This window comes from Mus caroli, unplaced genomic scaffold (genome assembly GCF_978045245.1).
Source record: "Mus caroli unplaced genomic scaffold, Mus_caroli_1 scaffold_9, whole genome shotgun sequence".
Classification (NCBI taxonomy): Eukaryota; Metazoa; Chordata; class Mammalia; order Rodentia; family Muridae; genus Mus; species Mus caroli.
Window position 1 is genome coordinate 100,264,644 of NW_028227264.1, and position 19,612 is coordinate 100,284,255.

The 19,612-nt window shown below is 39.3% G+C and overlaps 1 protein-coding gene across 2 annotated transcripts in view; it reads left to right on the forward strand.

Annotated features, from left to right (window-relative positions):
• The window catches only part of Zc3h11d (zinc finger CCCH-type containing 11D), a 28,662-nt gene extending 23,616 nt beyond the window's left edge, over nt 1-5,046 (forward strand). For both annotated transcript variants that reach the window (XM_085843438.1, XM_021174590.2), the window contains exons 12-13: nt 1,009-1,101; nt 4,737-5,046. In XM_085843438.1, the coding sequence (XP_085699564.1) occupies nt 1,009-1,101; nt 4,737-4,762 (119 nt within the window). In that variant the 3' untranslated portion in view covers nt 4,763-5,046. The remainder of the gene's footprint in view (nt 1-1,008; nt 1,102-4,736) is intronic.
• The last annotated feature ends 14,566 nt before the right edge of the window (nt 5,047-19,612 follow it).

The following is a 19,612-nucleotide window of genomic DNA, read 5'->3' on the forward strand; positions in this document are numbered from 1 at the left end:
TGCAGTCACTGTATTCATAGAGGCCACTTCATAAAAGGAAATGTAACTTGTTATTGTTTTAAAAGAAAAATTAAAAATATTTATAAAGTAGTTTATTTCTTGGGTGGAATGTTAAATTTCTTTTAGCTTTTGAAATAATATAATTATACCATTTCTCTCTTCCTCCAGGCCCCCACCCCAACCCACTCTGTGTTCTCTTTAAAGTTCATGGCCTCTCCAAACATTAGTAATACAGTATGTTAAATCACAGAAGAAAGGCTGTGAAATACTGTATTTAGATACTGTTCTGTCTACTAGAGTAGCCTCATGGGACAGAACCTTAAACCCAGAGACTTTTGTGGATGCCAAAAAGTGCTTGCTGATAGAAGTCTGTTATAGCTGTCTCCTGAGAGACTCCACCAGTACCTGACAAATAGAGAGGTGGATGCTCCCAGCCTACCATTGGACTGAGGACAGGGTCCCCAATGAAGGAGCTAGAGAAAGGACCCAAAGAGCTGAAGGGGTTTGCAACCCCTTAGGAGGAACAACAATATGAACTAACCAGTACCCCCAGAGCTCCCAGGAAATAAACTACCAACCAAAGAGTACACATGGTGGGACTCATGGCTCCAGCTGCATATGTAGGAGAGGATGGCCTAGTTGGTCATCAATGGGAGGAGAGGCCCTTGGTCCTTTGAAGGCTTGATGCCCCAGTGTAGGGGAATGGGGTAGGGGAAGGGGGAGGGGAAGGAGGATTTTCAGAAGGAAACCAGGAAAGGGGATAACATTTGAAATGTAAATAAAGAAAATATCTAATAAAAAGAAAACAAAAGAAAAGGAAATGAACTGTAATTTGAGAGCTTTGCAACCATGTTGCTGATCACTTAAGTGGAGTTATAAAAGTCACTTGTTTTCAAATGGTAGAGGAAACACATGAAGGATAATTCCTATTGCTAAGATGTTTATAGCTTTGAAATGCTCTTGGAATATAATTGTTTTATCCAGCCATATTTCCTTTATTTTTCTCAGATAAACATATGTCAACATCGTATAATGGTTCAGCCTGGCGAAGAAGAATTCCTTTTTCAAAAACTTATTCAAAAACTGAAAAGGTATATCCAGGTAAATACACCCTGGTTGCCGCAGACCCTCTGGGCCCCTTTGTCTGCGTGGAACGGGTCTTTAGTCGTGGGTGGGCAAAGTGTCGGATGAATTGACAGACAAATGCACACAGGAGAGGTTGTGTAGAATCTGAATGTAATTTGTCAAATCGAGCATCAAACTTTTTATACAGAAGACAATAAGGAAGTTGGGTGACATACTTGCAAAGTACAAAGAGGTTACTGGATTCTTACATAAAACAGAGGAATGCAAACACAGAAAGTCTAACGGGAACCACCTGGGATAGAATTCATTGTTAACAACCGGGATCAACAAGGGCTCCACCTAAGATTCACTTAATCTTAGAAGCCAGGGTCAAGGGCTTCGTGCCCTTGCCATAGTTCCTATTTTAGTCTAGTGTATAGTCCACCTTCCCCTTAGGCCATTGTAAATACCTGTGTATGGGTGTAACTCAGCTATAGTCTTAGAAGCCAGGTGTGAGGTCTTTACTCTACTAGGGCAAGGGCTTTCACACCCAAGTCATGGTTCTAATTAGGGAGTTCCGTTCTTGCTAACCATCTCATGAATAATGCAATACTCTAAAACCACAACCGATCTACTTCCTAAACCATTGTAAATTCCTGTATATGGGAGCGACTTGGCTTTTATTCTAAGTGATAGTGTAGTACCAGAGGCTATTCTGAATGTCACTGTATAGCAACATTCTTCCTGAATTCCAAGCCCATGGTCTTGCTCAAGGACTTTCTAGGACTGTGGGAACACTGGCGGAAGGCTTTAGCTATGTCAGAATTCAATCTTAAAAGGCATTTATAATAGGATAATACTAAAAGAGAGCACGTGGATCCATACACTAGACTCGGGAATGGAAAATTAATGTATGGGTTAGAGAGAACCCCAGACTCCAGGAGCAAGTTTCTGTGAAACTCTTTTGCCTCATGAGTAGCTTTTAAGCCTCAGCCTGTCAAGCTGACTCAACGGGAGAGCGTGGCACCTGGTGACTTTAATGTGCCATGTAGTTCTGAAAACAAATAACAAGTTCTAAGCTCCAGAAACAGGTTTGAGAACACTTAAAACTGATAAGAATTTTAAGATCACTTAAATACATATGAGGCCTGGAGAGTTAGTGGTCCCTAGTACAGTGGCAAGATAATGTTATTTTGCTTCATGGTGTTCAGTTTTGCCTATTAATGTGTTATCAGTATAAATAACACACTGTCTTGCTGAAGTTATCAGAGACAAACGTAGGCTAATATGGTCTAGCGGTGCATAATATGATCACCAAGAATAGGGTATCAGTATGGTGTTATACATTTTCCTCAATCAGAGAACAAGAATGCAGGAAACCTCAGGTTAGCCATTGGTAGGAGTTCTGACCATAGGTGGGTCTTTTGCTAAACAGGTTGATGTCTTAGTCTGCTTAGAAAATAGTTACAGTGGATACAAATTACTTGTCAGACAATGACTCTTTCCAAAAGAGATAATTGAGGCAGAGAACTTATATCTAAATAGAGATCCCAGAAATTTTAAAATATTCTGAATCCATAAGCCTTTACACCAGGACCTTCTAGAAGGTTCACATAAACAGTCACATGCTGTGACTTTCATCACAGAGGGATGCATTTGGAACACTAAAGATGTGGTCTTTGCTCGACTATTGCCAGAGTGGCTACTTTTGTACCCCAGTAACCCCTTTTCCCTCCCAAAACCAAATGGTTAAACAGTAGCCATAGAAGTACCAGGGCTCAGAAACATATGTCATTCAGCATGTGAGTGGGCACCTCCTATGTGTAGCACAGAATATATACACATCCATGTAGGTCTGGATTGCACTACTTAGGTGCAGTGTGTGTGTGTGTGTGTGTGTGTGTGTGTGTGTGTGTGTGTAGCTTTGGAGAGAATGTCTGTGTCATGTGGTTTCTGGAAAAGGCAGGTGCTATTCCACATAAAAGGTTGAAGACAGGTTCTTAAAGATTCTATGTGTCAAGGTTACATAGATGGACATCACACTGTCTTGTGGGTCTCAATGAGGAGTGAGCCCTTGTAAGAGAGATTGGGGAGTGAATGAGCCATGTAGCATTCTGGCTACAGGGGAAGGGATGAACTTCAGAAAGATACGCTTGTTGTTTAACTCTACTGGGGTGAGGGTGGTACTTAGCTGTAATCTCAACAGATGGCCTCTGACAGAGACATAACTAGAAATCAGTCTAGCACCCAGGGAGCAAACCCTTGTTTACAAAATTAAGGTCCATGTCATCCCTACAAGTTTATTAGAAAGGTGGAGTTTCTATATTAGACCTGCCGTGATCGAATCTCATCTTAACAACATGGCCAGGTGACAAGGCTGTATGTTACCATTTTAAAACCCTAGGAAGGTTATCTGACTCAAGACACAGCTACATCAGATGTGCTGAAATTATGTATTCTCTTTGGCCCATTCTCCTTGACTCATCCCAGAAATTAGGAGAAGCAGCAAGCACAGAGTCTGGGAGAGGAACACAAATGCAAGAAAAACCTTTAAATATCACTCAATTATGAAAGCAAAGTGACTAAGAAATCACCAATTCAAATAAACTTGTATACAAAGGTCTATAACACCAGCAAGAATGAGGACTTAAACTTAAGATACACACACACACACACACACACACACACACACACGCACGCACGCACACACATACATATATATATAATATATATAAAATAATATATATTATACATATGTGTTATGTGTATTATATTACATATATGTAATATAATATACATATATGTGTTATATATACAATTATATATTTATTATACAATACTTTATAAAAGGAATATCTAGTATATTATAAAGCACACATTTGTTTTCTTCCATGCTTCTTGGAAACTGGCAACTCCCAAATTCATCCTTTCCAGTTTTTGCGTCATCCTTAGACCAAAGAGAGAAAGATTAGCTTGTGTTTTTTTCCCCATGCATACTCTTGCTAGGGCACAGAACAGCCTTTGTGGCATTTCCCAGTGGACAGATGGATTGCTGGAGGGAAGAGAGAAAGCACAAGCTGCCACTTGCCTGTTCCTCTGAGGCACTGGCAGCCAAGACCACAGGAGTGTGAACAGACCAGAAGAGTCTTTTGGGAAAATGTTACATGAGTGTAGAGGGAGAGGGGAGAGAGGGAAGAGGGGAGAGAGGAGAGAGAGGGGAGAAGGGAGAGGGGAGAGAGGGGTGAGGGAGAAGAGGGGAGAGGGGAGGAGGGGAGAGGAGGGTTGTCTGCCTATGAGAATCAAGGACACAAGCTGAAGGTGGGCAGACAGATTTTCATTGCCAGTCTTCCCCGTGGCCATATGTGCCTCCTGATAGGGATATACCAGAGTGAATATGGAGACACCTGTCTTCCTATTAACAGCTGTTCATTCCATTCTCTCTAGGCGTCCCCTAAATGCAGGCTTCCATGCAATATTAGGTCAGTCTTTCACCCACCCAAGAAACCTGGTAAACTTGAATGCTTGAATGGTATATTTACAATTGAATGGCTAAAGCTCCATCTTGGTTTTTTTTTTTTTTTTTGCCTTTAGATTATGTTCATATATATTTCATGGTGATATCCCAGCAAAAACGTCAAGAAAATTAAGTATTTTGTGTATTTTGTTATTAGAGCCAAGAAGAAACGGGAGTAAGTAAGCCTGGAGGTTGAGAGAAGAGGAAAATGAGGAAAGAGAGAAACTCCAGCAATCATCTGATTTACAATCAAAAATGAAAATTCAAAGAATGAGATATTCAAGTACTGCATAGGATATAGTGGGTAGCCAACGGTGATAAAACGCAAATTCTGAAAATAAGACGCAGGAAGAACATTGTGCTCTTTCAAAACTGATAAAATGCAAATTGCAAACAGCTGCCTGTTTATTTATGTATGTCTGGGATTCATTCGATACATTTCCACAAAACATTTAATAAAATTTCAAAGTTTGGCAATTAAAATCATCCTTTAATCGTGAGCAAGTTAGAGCGCAGAGACTGCGCGGTGAAGTTGGTGCTTTCATCTCTGCTGTTTGTGATAATCTTCACTGAAAACAGCTCCCGCCTTTTTCCCCTCCTGGATTTTAGGTAGGACTCTCAGAGGCAGTTCATAAAGCATACACAAATTCAACAACGTCCCAGGGCTGCAGTTGGTGAGGAGTACCTTGGCAGAATTTTAATATGAATATCCTTTGATGCAGCAGAGACAGAGACAAAGTTGGCTTATCATGCAGGAAATTTGCTGAACAGTATCTTTTAATTGGCAACTGAAAAAATTGCTGATATGGGCCACAGTCAAAACTGAAAAGCAAACATTTTCCTGTACCCACCCCCAAATCAAAATTATATGATTATAATGGAGCAAAGGAGATTCTTAAAAAAAAATAGTGAACTGATATAGTTCCCAGAAGTATTACTGTAATTTCAAGTCCTCAGTAACTCCAGAAGTACAGACAGAAGTGAGGGTCCAGGCAGTGGTGACATACACCTTTAATCTCATACTTGGGAGGCAGAGGCAGGCAGATCTCTGAGTTTAAAGCCAGCTTGGTCTACAAAGTATGTTCCACAGTGAGAACCTGTCTCAAAACCAAAAGAAATTAATTTTTGAAATTTTACCCCCAAATCATTCATTTTCAGTGTTACTAAAAGGAGAACCCAAATGCTTAGCTCTCAATCTAAAGGAACGAGTATGAAAACATGTAACATGGTGAAAATTGACAGACTTTTCTTTAATCAGCAAAGAATTAAGGTATCGGGGAGCAAATCTAACAAATAGTTGGAAAAATAATAAGGAAGATGAATTACTATCTTAGAAGCTATTACAGATTTATCTGTAGGGCATTTTGTGTGACACAAAATAATTTAGTCACAGAAGCAAAGATACTGTAAGACCCCCAAAGCTGGGCCTCTGCTCAAGTCCTGGGATGAGCTGGCCGGCACCCCAATGACTCGAGAGAAAACCACACCTGATGCAAACTGCAAGAGGTTTTATTATCAGCTAGCTGAGGACGAACTCCTTCCACCGTGCAGGGCAGGGGAGTTCAACGCCGAGCAGTAACAGTAACAGCTTTAAAAGGAAAAGTGAGGAATTGGGAGGAGTTGGGAGGAGTCTGGCTACAGCTCTTCTCTGGTGGGGGGCAGGGGGATGGGTGTCCTTGGCACAGGGAGCCAGGCAAGTGCCTGGCTAGGTCTTTTTTTTTACAATTATCGCATCTCTGATTGTAAGGTATTGAAACAAAAAATGCTTTTTGCTGGCTATAGAGAACAAAGAGCTTCTTTCTGGCTGTATTTTTAGAGATCGGGGAAAACAAGCTTTGGGACCGTCCAGGGGCTTTACCTTTCAGGGAGAAACACTTTAAGTCGGGGTCTCACAATACCATGTTTATCTTTCAGGTAGGAGGTAAGTAAACAATACAGATTTCAGCTCAGGATAGCTGCTATTAGACGTTGGCAGTGGGCAGGGGGTGGGACGGTAGGATGGTGGGCTTGGAGTCGGGGGTAAAAACTTTAGATGAAAGAAACCCAAAAATCAAGATACAGGGAATAAGTTCTAGTGTTCTACAGCATAGAATGGCCACTAGAGTTCACAATTAGGTAAGTTATTGTACTGGCTAGTTTTGTGTCAACTTGACACAGCTGGAGTTATCACAGAGAAAGGAGCTTCAGTTGAGGAAATGCCTCCATGACATCCAATTGTAAGGCATTTTCTCAATTAGTGATCAAGGGGGAAAGGCCCCTTGTGGGTGGGATCATCTCTGGGCTGGTAGTCTTGGGTTCTATAAGAGAGCAGGCTGAGCAAGCCAGGGGAAGCAAGCCAGTAAGGAACATCCATCCATGGCCTCTGCATCAGCTCCTGTTTTCTGACCTGCTTGAGTTCCAGTCCTGATTTCCTTGGTGATAAACAGCAGTATGGAATTATAAGCTGAATAAACCCTTTCCTCCCCAACTTGCTTCTTGGTCATGATGTTTTGTGCAGGGATAGAAACCCTGATTAAGACAGTTATGAAGGTATAGAAGTGAGGTGCTTAAAGATTTCAACGTAAAGAAATGATGGGAGCTGGCAGCGTGACTCATCAGCTAAGGGCACCTTGGCTCCAGGCTTGGTGACCTAAATTCTTACTCAGGGCACCAGATGCTCGAGGAAGAGAACTGACTCTAAAATATTGTTCCTGATTTGACCAGTGCACACTGCAGGTGTTGAAATATCACAGTCCAGACCATTAATACGTACAATTGTAAACTATGCGTCTATCAATACAAAGATGCTAATTATCTCTAGATTTAACTGTTTTAATACGACATCAGCCAGAGTCCTTTGGTTCTTCCCAGGAAACCTCAAATTTATTCTAAAGTGAGTGTGAAATTCCAGAGTGGTCAGAATAGCTTAAGAAAGGAGCAATAAAGAAGTATGAAATATAGGTTTGCTCTGAAGGGCAAGAGTAATCTTCAAATTACTTGAAGTTAAATTTTGATTTGTTACTGGTTATCATAGGCACTGCTATAGTATTTGAGACAACCTTAAAGAATAATATAGAAGACCTCTTACACGGGCTTACATACCCTTGTGATGTGATACACCACAGAGGAAGGGTTGTTGACTGATGCAGAAAGGAATGCCTGTTAATTAAATAAGAGGGAATTCCTTACCTATTTGTGAGGAAGGAAGACAATGGATTCCTAAACTTGAACAATAAATGAGTTTTCAGATTAGTTAAGTGAAAATTTATAAATGCTCTATGTTGGATGGGTGCCTGAGTCAGAGAAAATTTATAAATAGACTCCCTGAACAAGATTTTGATGAACTTAAGCTGGACAATGTTTGGGTAAAAGAAACATAAAACAATATGCTTCCCCCCTTCTTTTTGCTTTGTATAAAATTCTATAATATATTTACTATACTTAATGGAAAACAAGCATGGAATACAAAAACACTTGCCAGAAACATTGTGTTTTGTACAATGACCATGATCTATTTTTAAATTCACACAGATCCTGGTAAAACAAACTCACCAAATAAAAGACAGTGTATTTGAAAATATTCGGTACTGGCCTCTGACACATCTTCTGAAGATGTTCTCATTGGTTCTCCTCTCTTTAACTTTATGTTCCTGGACATACATAAATTATCTCACACTACAACTGCTAACATTTTTTTTTCTTTCTTAAGTTCTCTTATGTTAAATTCACTTAGGGAGACCAACTAATTTGTTTCCAATTCTAGTCTTCATAAGTATTGATGCTATCTTTAAAAAAAATTATTTACAACCCAGCCATTGTCCCCCTTCTAGTCTCCCCTCCCACAATTCCACACCCTATTCCTCCACCCCGATGTGCCTTACTCCCCTGCTCTCCCAACACCAGGTCTACCTTGTCCCTGGGGCCTCAAGTCTCTCAGAGACTTGGCACCTCTTCTCCCACTGAGATCATCTTTAAGGAAAGCTCACTACACACACAACCTTTCCTTTGGGGGGGGGGAAATATATATATGTGTGTGTGTGTGTTTGCCACTGGCTATGATTTGACCTGGAGATGGAAGTTCTAGGCCCACAATTTCTTTGGATTTGTAATTATTTTGTCACAAGTTGGTGTCTTTCTTGCTGGGAAAAAAAAAATAAAAGACTTGTAGTTTGCTCCTGGCACAAAGGCAGAAGAAGAAATTTATGCCATTTGTGAGGTGATTAAAACAGACCATCCTAGGAAGACAGGGATAACTCTGTGTTCCAGTTCCATCTGCTTTGAACGGCTCTCTCTCCACAGTGTGTGTGTGTGTGTGTGTGTGTGTGTGTGTGTGTATGTGTGTGTGTGCAGACAACTGAGCTCTTTTTGCAAACGATGCTTTATGTTCTTCACCCCAGGGAAAGCCTGGCCTTCCAGCAAGTTAAGTGAGCTTAGTGGGCTGACTGGGTAATTGCCAATAAAGTCAGTAAACTCTTGCAGCTTGCAGTCAGTAGCCCCAAGAACTACTTAAGGCTCCCAAGTTTCTCAGGTGCTAGCTAGACATTTGACCTTGGAGGAAATACTTCATTTCTCGAAACAATACTTTTCTAATTTGCATTATATTTTTTGATAGGAGTGGGCTAGATCTTAGAAATAATATGTGAAACATTAAGAGTTGTGCCTTGTGGGTTTTGATAAATGGTAACTATTAATGAAATATATCTGACAGATTATCCACATTCATTTCCTGGAGCTACAGCCAGAGTTACTCCACAAGAGATCAAGCTGAACTGAAAATCCCCAAAATTTAAAAATGATAAATTTGTTTAAATACACTAGCTATAAGTAAAATAGTTCATGGAATACAAGTAACTATACATACAGGGAGAACATGTAGTTAGTCTAGCTTTTTTAATGTTAATTTTGACCACTGAAAATGCAAGTCTCCTTTATCTCTTATGTTTTTCCAGCAGGCTAATGTACTTGCATATTTTAATTTTAAGTATAATAGACCTATAATTTTCACATGTAACTTTTATGTTAGACTCAAAGGATGGAATTTTTATAAGGTCAAATCCAGACCATGATGGCTAATCATTTTGATTTGACTCAGGAGGTTCGTTCTTAATGTTTGCCATCTATCACTTTTTTTCTGAGATGGCTATACTGCCCCCTACTCAAGTCCAGATGAGATGAGTCTCATCTACACCAGGCTCACCCATCCTTGCTATGTGAGGCAATACAATATTTAATAAATAATAGACCCACTCAATCCCCTCTAAATAAAAGGTGATACTTGGCAGACATCAGGAACTCCTTGAAAAGCTGAGACTGTGACAGTTGATTGACTTGGTTAGATCTTGTTGTAACTCCAGACTCTAATTACAGTTTATCTAGGAAAGTCTTTAGCCCTATGAATAATAGCCTTTACTTGCTCACCCCTGTGTCAGACCTAACATGTGGGGAATAACAAATTTCTCGGACTATGTTAACAGAACCCAGTTTAATCCACCCAAAGGGTAAGGTTCACCAGAGAGCATCTGAGGTGTCTAACTGAGACTTCTCTGCTCTGTTGTAACTAATTAAGGTTTCCACTAGTGTTTGAAAAAAAAATGCCTTGATTCATGACTTTCTTTGTTCTACTACTATAAAAATAATTCATAAAACTACTTAGAATTAAGAATTAAGTAAAATACAGAATGTGAGGAAAACCCTAATCTGTGTTCTCAGGGTCAAGGCCACTTGTATATCGCTGCAAAATAAACTCTCTTATTTCCCTAAAAAAAGGGGGGGGGTTGTGCAGACTTTGGTATGCTAGCGTGACCATGATTTTTTAGACTGATTTTAATATTGAGCCCACATGATATTAAACAGCAATTAAATGTAAGAACTAAGAATTTATACTGGAGCATGGATTAGAAGCAACCTCCAGATTTTAGGCAGCAGATGGTTAATTCTCACACTCATTTTCTTGTTGTCTATGAGATTCTCTGGCCATTACAAATGTGCACATTTGCTTTCATGCATTTTTATTATGAAAAAAATCTATTTCTAGTACTTTAGTAAAAAATATTACTAAAACATAATAAGAGAAAGATAATTCAATTGGGTATACTACTAGAAGTTAAACCATAAAACCCACACTTCAGAATTCCAAATGCATTTTCATTTTAAAATTCTGGTTTAATAATTTATACTCCGTAGCCATAGCCATGCAGCCCTAGAGAATTCTAGCCATGGGCACTGTAACTCTGCATATAGTCAAGTAAACGGTTTTCCTGTGATTTTCCATGAAGAAATAATTTCAAATTTTCTTCCTTTCGACACCCAGAAAAAATTCTTTTTTCCCCTCTGTTGCATAGTTGGCTAATATATTTAAAGGATATAAAACGGCCTAATACCATACTCAATAATTCTTAATAGGAACATTTTTATTTCAAAAGTGTCTATTTTAAATTAAGTCAAAAATATTTATTGGTTGGTGGTCAGGGTTTATTTTACTCATTACTGGAAGAAGCTAATTCGATTTAAATAAAGGTACATTTTGAAATCACTTTCAAACTAACAAGACATTGTATAATTGTAAACTTAGTTTTGGAAAAAATATATTAATGTGCTATATTGATGCACCACGCCAATGTATAATATGCTAATATGATATGTTAGTGTTTATTTCCTTTCAGAAGAACTTAAGATTCAGATTTTGTTCTTTCCCAGACTGCACTAGCTTCGTGGTAAACACTTAGCATATTTGTAGTAAAACCATCCCTTGAGTGCAGTGTTGCTAGTTCCTGTGGTGGAAGATCTCCCCTGAGTGACTGACTTAAAGCCACTAAAGTGAAGTCATTGTTCGATCCCCAAATCAGAAAGATATGAACATCAATGATTCAGTAGTCTATTTCTGCTTATTTTTCCAGGTTTTAATTATATAATTTTAAAAGATCAGATTAACTTATTTGGAGTGACTATTGTGAATAAATTTTCATTCAGTTTTTTATTCATGTTACGTCTGTCTCTCACCGTTTAGTCACACTATAATAGCATCTTTACAAAGAGAAAAGAGTTTGTAATTTTTAGTTCTTATTGATAGTTGTTGAATCAAATGGAAAATCAAAGACTAGGAGTACAGCTCAAGAGTGTGTACACATGACTAGCATGTGTGGTGTCATACGTTCAAATCCTAAAACAGAAACATATTAAATAGAAAGATACTTCAACTAAAATGAATAAATTACAGCTCATCAGAAAAAATTTAAAAAATAGTTGTTCTTGCCAAGAATTATATTAATTATATCATATCATTTTATAATTTAAATGCCCTTATATTTCTTCACCTGAATATTAAGCTATAGTATATTTGATAATGCTAATAACAATTTGTAATGAGCAAGAGTTATATTTAATATAATGTAGTATATTGAGTATGGCCCTCAAAGATAGCCAATGCTATTAGGAAACTTGTCTAGAGTGCTTATGCAGGGGAAGAACATTTTAAGAAATATATATGTATTCTTAAATTTCACTCTCATAATAATCATCTTTTGGTATATCCTAATTTTACCTATCCATTTTAGGAGCTAGCTATAGTTGAAAACTGTTCACTATCTTGCTCAAGTCAGCAGCTAATTAATGCTACCTTTGACCCTAAAGTCTCTTTGATTTGATAGACTGAGGTATTCATCTATAATCTGTCTTCTGAATGCAGTCTTGTAATTTCAGAATGATATCAGTTCATAGAGGTCACAATTTCAGTTTGGCGCTTTGCAATGTGCAGATACAAGATCAAAAATTAAGATAATTTTTCAAAGTCTAAGAGGAGATAGCCTAGACAGTAAGTTCTCTGCAAAGTGCTATCGAGTTGCCCTCAGGACATGCCTGAGTTTACTATCATATGTGTATAATGAAAAGAATCATAAAGTCATTTTTAATTTCTCTGATATGCACTAGGCATCTATGAATAGATACTGATAATGTTTTTCTTTTTTAAACGAGTTCACATTTTGGGCTTATCATGCAAAATCATATAATTACACCTTTCATATGTTTCTGATTGTTGAATTTGGATGATGTATGCTCGTATGTGATGATTTGTACAATCATTTAATGTGCTATTTATAACTATTATAGTGCTATTGCTAAGTGGTGATATGAACTTTGGCAAAGTACGGCCATGTTAATAATATGACCTCATAGAGTTGAGAGGAATAAATATGATTATCCATGCAAAACTTTTATACCTGCCACTTTGAAATAATTCTACATATTAAAATTTTTCTTTCTATTAATATAAGTAATTTTGAAGAGATCTAAGTTAAGGGAAAATAGCATTTCAGCATTTTATAAGCTAGCTTCCAGATTGTTAACTACAATGTGTTGTTCTACATTAGAGTATATGGTTTTCATTGATTGTGTTGAGAAAGACCTTGGAGATTGTGCCTGAGAGGACATTACCAGAGAAAATCAGATTTCAAATACTAAAGGCAGATGGATTAAAACATAAGTACACTTATTTGGAGGTGGTGACACCTGTGACAAATGTTTGAAGTGTGTCACTGGAGAGTATGTTTTGAGGGACATTTTGAAATCCTAGTCCCTTTTGGTCTCCACTCTGCTTCCTAGTTGTAATGAGATGAACATTTCTGCTATCCCATGGCTTTGCATCTGTGACAGAAAGAAATCTCTGAAATGACGAACAAAACAAATGCTTCCTCTTTTATGTTATTTCTGTCAGTTGTTTTGGTCACAGTGACAGTGAAACCAACACAATAGTATGTGACAGAGATGTCTGTGTGAGTGAGATGCTAAAAAAAAATTCTAACATTGTTAAAACAGTAAAGCAAGTGTTTTTCAGGCACGACACCTTCAGGAGGGACAGGAACTCCTGTGACCCCGTGACTGGCCTTTACAATGCAGGAGGGAAACTGGGATGAGCTGTTATCACAGCAAGGAAAAGTAGAGACTTAAAGCTGTAGGTCAGGTCTCTCTGAGAAGAGGGTCCAGAGAACCACACACTTGTAATTTGGTCAAGGCAGGAATCATTGGAAACATTTGCTTCCCAAATTACACCTTTCCCCAAATTACCAGTTAAGACGTTTAAGTTCACGCAGTAAAATGAGTTTCATCAATTCTACACTTCTATTGTTCATCTCTATTGCTACCCGACATCACCTCACTTCCTAATTAGAAATTGTTTTCTTTCCTACTTGGACAGTAATATTTTATCATAGGAACTACATTTACTTATTAGTCTGTCCTCTGAAATATCATTTAGGAGATTCTTCTGAAGAATGACGGGGATTGGATAGCCACTGGCAGCAGTAGATGTGATCAATTGATGTATATGGTCATTCTCAGGGACCTACAAAAACCCAGTATTGCCTCCATTTTTATTTACTTCTTTGGAAGGAAGAACTCACATTGTATGCAGCCCTAGGTGGCCTGAATATCTCAGTGTAGAGTAGGCAGCCCTTAAATTTGCCAGGGATTATTTTGCTTTTGGCTCCCAAGCAAGTTCTGAGATTATAGGTGTAGACTGCCACATCTGGTTGATGTTTTCCATTTTACTCCATTTCTAAGTTCCAGAAAAAAAATACCTTTAAAAATCCATTCACTTATTTTAGTTTCTAACATGCACTGCTACTGAGTCTCCCACAGCCATTACCCCACATCCCTCTATAACTACCCAGCCAGTAGTTGCATCGATGTGCGTGTTCTTTCAGTTGATTCTGCCCGTCCCTTATCCCATACAACCCTTCCATGCCCAGGCCCAGCTAGGAGTCCTACTCATTTGCACAGTTTCTTGGTGAGTCCTTCCTGTCCCAGTCTCTGGAGTCAGCTGAGAGTGATAATAGTGTGCCTTCTCAGTTACCACAAGATTGGATCACTCAGTCTCCAATAATAACGCAACACAGAACATTTGAAGGGGCTGATCTATACACTTTTTTGATTGTATCTGAAACTTTGGAGAACATGAAAAACAGAACCAAACTTTTTAAAAGGCAGACCAGAATTTCCTATGAGACATACAACCAATGAAACAAATGCACATACCCAGGGCTCATTGCAAAAACACAAACAGTATGGTCTTCTGAAAGTACTATAGAAAAGTTCACAAAATGAGAATTGCTTAGAAGGACTCCTAGGCACATAATTTAAGAGAACAATGGAAAAGGGGATCCATTAGTTGAGGCAGCTTTAAAAGGGCAAGAATGGAAACCTGGATGAACTGAAATAGGCAAAGAAGAAATTCTTTGGTTAAAGACTAAGAAAACACAAGTGTACAGCTGACTGAAACAACAAAGACAATCCAGGATTTGAACAATGTATTCAGTAAAGAGAGAAAAATGCTGAAGAAAACTCAAGCTGAAATGAAGAGGGACTTGAAAATTTTAACAAATAAATTAGAAAACTCAGGGAAAGAGCTTTCCAGAGGTATATGCCAAGTAGAAGATGGATTATCAGGATTTAATTTTTTTTAATATATTTTATTACATCTTTTCCTCAATTACATTTCCAATGCTATCCCAAAAGTCCCCCATACCCTCCCCCCCACTTCCCTACCCACCCATTCCCATTTTTTTGGCCCTGGCATTCCCCTGTTCTGGGGCATATAAAGTTTGCATGTCCAATGGGCCTCTCTTTCTAGTGATGGCCGACTAGGCCATCTTTTGATACATATGCAGCTAGAGTCAAGAGCTACGGGGTACTGGTTAGTTCATAATGTTGTTCCACCCATAGGGTTGCAGATCCCTTCAGCTCCTTGGGTACTTTCTCCAGATCCTCCATTGGGGGCCCTGTGATCCATTCACTAGCTGACTGTGAGCATCCACTTCTGTGTTTGCCAGGCCCCGGCATAGTCTCACAAGAGACAGCTATATCTGGGTCCTTTCAGCAAAATCTTGCTAGTGTATGCAATGGTGTCAGCGTTTGGAAGCTGATTATGGGGTGGATCCCTGGATAAGGCAGTCTCTAGATGGTCCATCGTCCACTCTGACCAGCAGGAAAGACGCAACACCACGTTGTCCTTCTTCAAGCAGGTTTATTCACGAACACTTCGCATTGCAATGCAGGAACTGGCATCCTCCAACAACCCTACTGACTCCTCCCAATCACCCCAGTCACTTAAGGGCAGTCCATAGGTTCACAGCAAGTGACGACACCTCAGGAAAGCTGAGGAGGCATGGCATCTGCGCAGTACAGGCAGCTAGGATGTGGCTAAGTCTGAGGTAATGAGGAAGTCAGGCGCAGGTCATAAGACCTGGCAGCTATCCCAGGCGCCATATTGGGGCAGCGATCGCACCTGCTCCTCACATTTAAAGATACAGAAAATGAGTTAGAGCACCCAAAGGATATGACAAAAAACAAAAAGGGATATGGAGGAATTTGAGATAACACGATACAAAGACAAAAATCTATGAATTCCAGGCCTAGAAGGGGGATTCCAGGCCAACTGGGTACCAACTTCTATGTTAGTCACATTTCTGTGGTGATAAACACCATGTCTGAGTCAACTTATCAAAGAAAGAATGCATAGTACGGATAGAAATTGTCCGTTTAGTGGAGAAGGATGGAACATTAAGTGGGGGGGAGGAGAGATGGGGCAGCTTGCTGTTTGATGTAAGATGGGGAACTCACTCGTAGAGTGTCAGTTTGAACAAAGCCTTGTGAAGCAATCGGGCTGACTGACCACACTTTCTTGCCTCTTGGTATACCTAGGTACACCAAGGGTCAGCACAAGAAGGAGGATACTTCAGATACATGCACTGAAGGGACAAACACACTTGCATTGTCAAAGAAAAATTTCTGTGAACAAAGATATAGGAGTAGACAATGCTTTATATGTAACATGACAGAGGCTAAGCTCAACTCCCCAAAGGGCTGGTGATGTGAAGAGCTGGGATGAGGGGTTGCTGAACCATCTGCTCCTGCTATTGGCTTCACTGAAAAATAAAACATGAGATAAAATGGAAACAGCTGTATTCTCCCCACCTTGGGCACTGTTACAACTGCGGAAGAGAAAGTTAGGTTCAGGGGGCTGGAGAGATGGCTCAGGGGTTAAGAGCACTGACTGCTCTTCCGAAGGTCCTGAATTCAGATCTCAGTAACCACATGGTGGCTCACAACCATCCATAATGAGATCTGATTCCCTCTTCTGGTGTGTCTGAAGTCAGCTACAGGGTACTTATATATAATAAATAAATCTTGGAGCTGGGGTGAGCAGGGCCAGAACGAGAAGACAAAAGAAAAGAAAAGAAAGTTAGGCTCCCCCTGTCTTAGAAGTTAAAAAAGTGTGGTGTAGTTTCCCTTGAAGATTGCATTTAGTAGATTGTCCCTGAATTGAAAATCAGGCACAGAGGTATTGACATCTAAAAGGGGCATTTACAGTGACAGCTTTCTTAAGATAAGTGCTCTGAGAAAACTGAGGTTAGGAGTGGCAAAGAGGGAACAGTTAAAAAAATACCCTTACAATTTAGAGGTACTCCTGGGAATGTTAAGGCCTTTGGGGTATTGTCTTTGAATGAAGGGGGATATGGTAGGTAGGCATGAACTGTGTGGGTGAGCTCCAGAAGTTAGTCTTGCCCTGGGAGAGGAGGGAAGGCATTTGAAATGTTTGTGAGGAGGAATGGTGTATAATCCATGTATAATCTACTTATTTCTGAGGGACTGCTGAGGCTCATGAACTCTAAGTGGGAGAGGAGCTGTGGCCTCAGGGAAACCAGCTGAAGGCTTAACACCACAAGCCAGAGATTGGGTGTGTGGGTCAAGAGGTGAATTGTGTGATACACTGAGAAAAGGTTGAGGTCTGGTGCATTTAATAGCATAGTCCACAGACTTTCCCATAGAATTATGGAGAAAGAAAGACTTCAAGGTTAATTTGAACAAAGGGGAGAGTAGAATTTGAAACCAAAGAAATACTAAAAAACCTAAAAATCAATCTATTGAAACAAAGCAATAACAAAGCTCAATGCAGTAGTACATATTTGTAATCCCAATGGGTTGGAGACAAGTGGATGCTTAGGGCTTACTGGTCAACCTAGCCTACACCATGGTTCCAAGCCAGGGAGAGGCCCTGGCTCAAGAATGTGAATGTGAATAGTTCCTGAGGAAAAATATTTGAAGTTGATTCATATACACAGGAACTACACACATACACAAACACAGGACAGTGAGGGGAGGGAAGGAGGGAGGGAGAGAGAGAAAGAGAGAGAGAGAGAGAGAGAGAGAGAGAGACAGAGAGAGACAGAGAGAGACAGAGAGAGACAGAAAGAGACAGAAACACAGACAGAGATAAAAGGGAATGGCAATTGAAAATATCAGTGAATGTATCTTACAAAAATTAAAACAAATGGATTCATAGCCTACAAAGTTATCAACATACACTGTTATTTACTACTTAAAGTGTAATTATTTGTTTCTGAATATAGACCTTATAACAGCCATACTTTAGTAACAACAGAACCAAATCCTCAAATAGAGCTTGAAAATAAGATTGAAATGGGAAAGGCAAAAACTACGGTCGGTGATCAAAGCAGAGCTGCTTCCTTCCTTCCAACAACAGAGGAGAGAGACTCCAAAGGAAGAAATGGATCTTGCATATGGGTTTCCTGATAGGCATAATCACAAAAGACTCTTTCAGACTCACTAATTTACAGAGAGGCCTCCACAATGCTCTATGCCACAACTTTGTCCATAACTATCTGCTCAACCTCAGACTGTTTTCCAGTAAAATCATGATGACCAGGATTATTGTTTCAAAACATTTGATGGAATTCTTATTTGTGTCAAAAAAAAAAAAAACCTCCCCCTTTGCTTCTTTGAGCGCAGCTATGGCTTACAACAATACGAATATTCTCATTGCAATGCTGTTCCTAAGTCAATATCATCATTTGAGGAGTCACAACTTTCATTTAAGTTGTCATAAATTGAAGAAAAATAACCGTCTTCTGATCGCTAGAGGGCAGCACGGTCACAGAAACGGATCGTAAATCTAGCCCGCCTTCCCAATAAGACATTTTGTTTGGACACATTTATTTCTACCTCGCTGATGCTAGCAGTAGGAGCCTTCAGAAATGAAAGTAAACAAAGCATAACCTTTTCATCGAAGAGACTTTATAGGAAGAAAAACGATATTTCGTTTTCATAAGGATTTGGAGGAGCTATAATGTAGCTTGGGGGCTTCTATACTATTTGAAAATAAAAGCATAAAGAAGGATAGAGCAGGGAACACCCCAAGGCATATTTTCTTCTTGATGCCTGGGCTGAAATCACGCTAGCAGCAATGAATTGCGTGATGTTAGAGAAGAGAGCAGCCTAGGTTGCCTCCGTTCAAATTTGGTATTCCTCTCCAGGGCTAGGCTACAGCTTTAGTGTATGCTCCTTTTCCAAAAGAAGATGACATGGTTGCCCCGTGGCCTTACTAAAACCGGCAAGTCATGAATGCTTGAGATGGGGTGAGAATCTCTTTCCATCAGGGAATAGAGGAGGATGCAGGAAACAAAATGAGAAAAGAAATTGGGTCAGACAGAGAGAGAGACAGAGAGAGAGAGAGACAGAGACAGAGTACAGAACGGAAGCAGGGCTAATGAACATATGGAAATGTCAAAGGAGGAGTACCTATATTTACAGCAAGAACAAAAAGGGCACGAGATTGTGCAAAACTGGGATTGTATTTTGTTATTTGAAAACGTAAATAAAATATACCAGGAGGTGACAACCCATTTGGGCTTGAAGGATGCTGTTCAGGGGAGATTTTGAGTTATGATATGATAAATCAATTAAGGAGTATGTAAGGGTAAGAAAGAGGCACTGAGAGACCGTGTGCCATTTCAAGATCATCCTCTGTTCAAAAGTTGACTATAAATACATTAATTCAAGAAATGCTTTTTGATGATGGAATTTACAAACATGATTCTCACAAAATGTCCTTGTCCTGTTAAAAACATACCACACCATCAGGGGTATAGAGAAGACTATGCATACACTTTTATTGCCTTTTAATTTGAGATTATAAGAAAATTATATCATTTGCTCCTCCTTTTTCTCCCTCCAAATTCTTTCACAATAGTGCCTGGAATA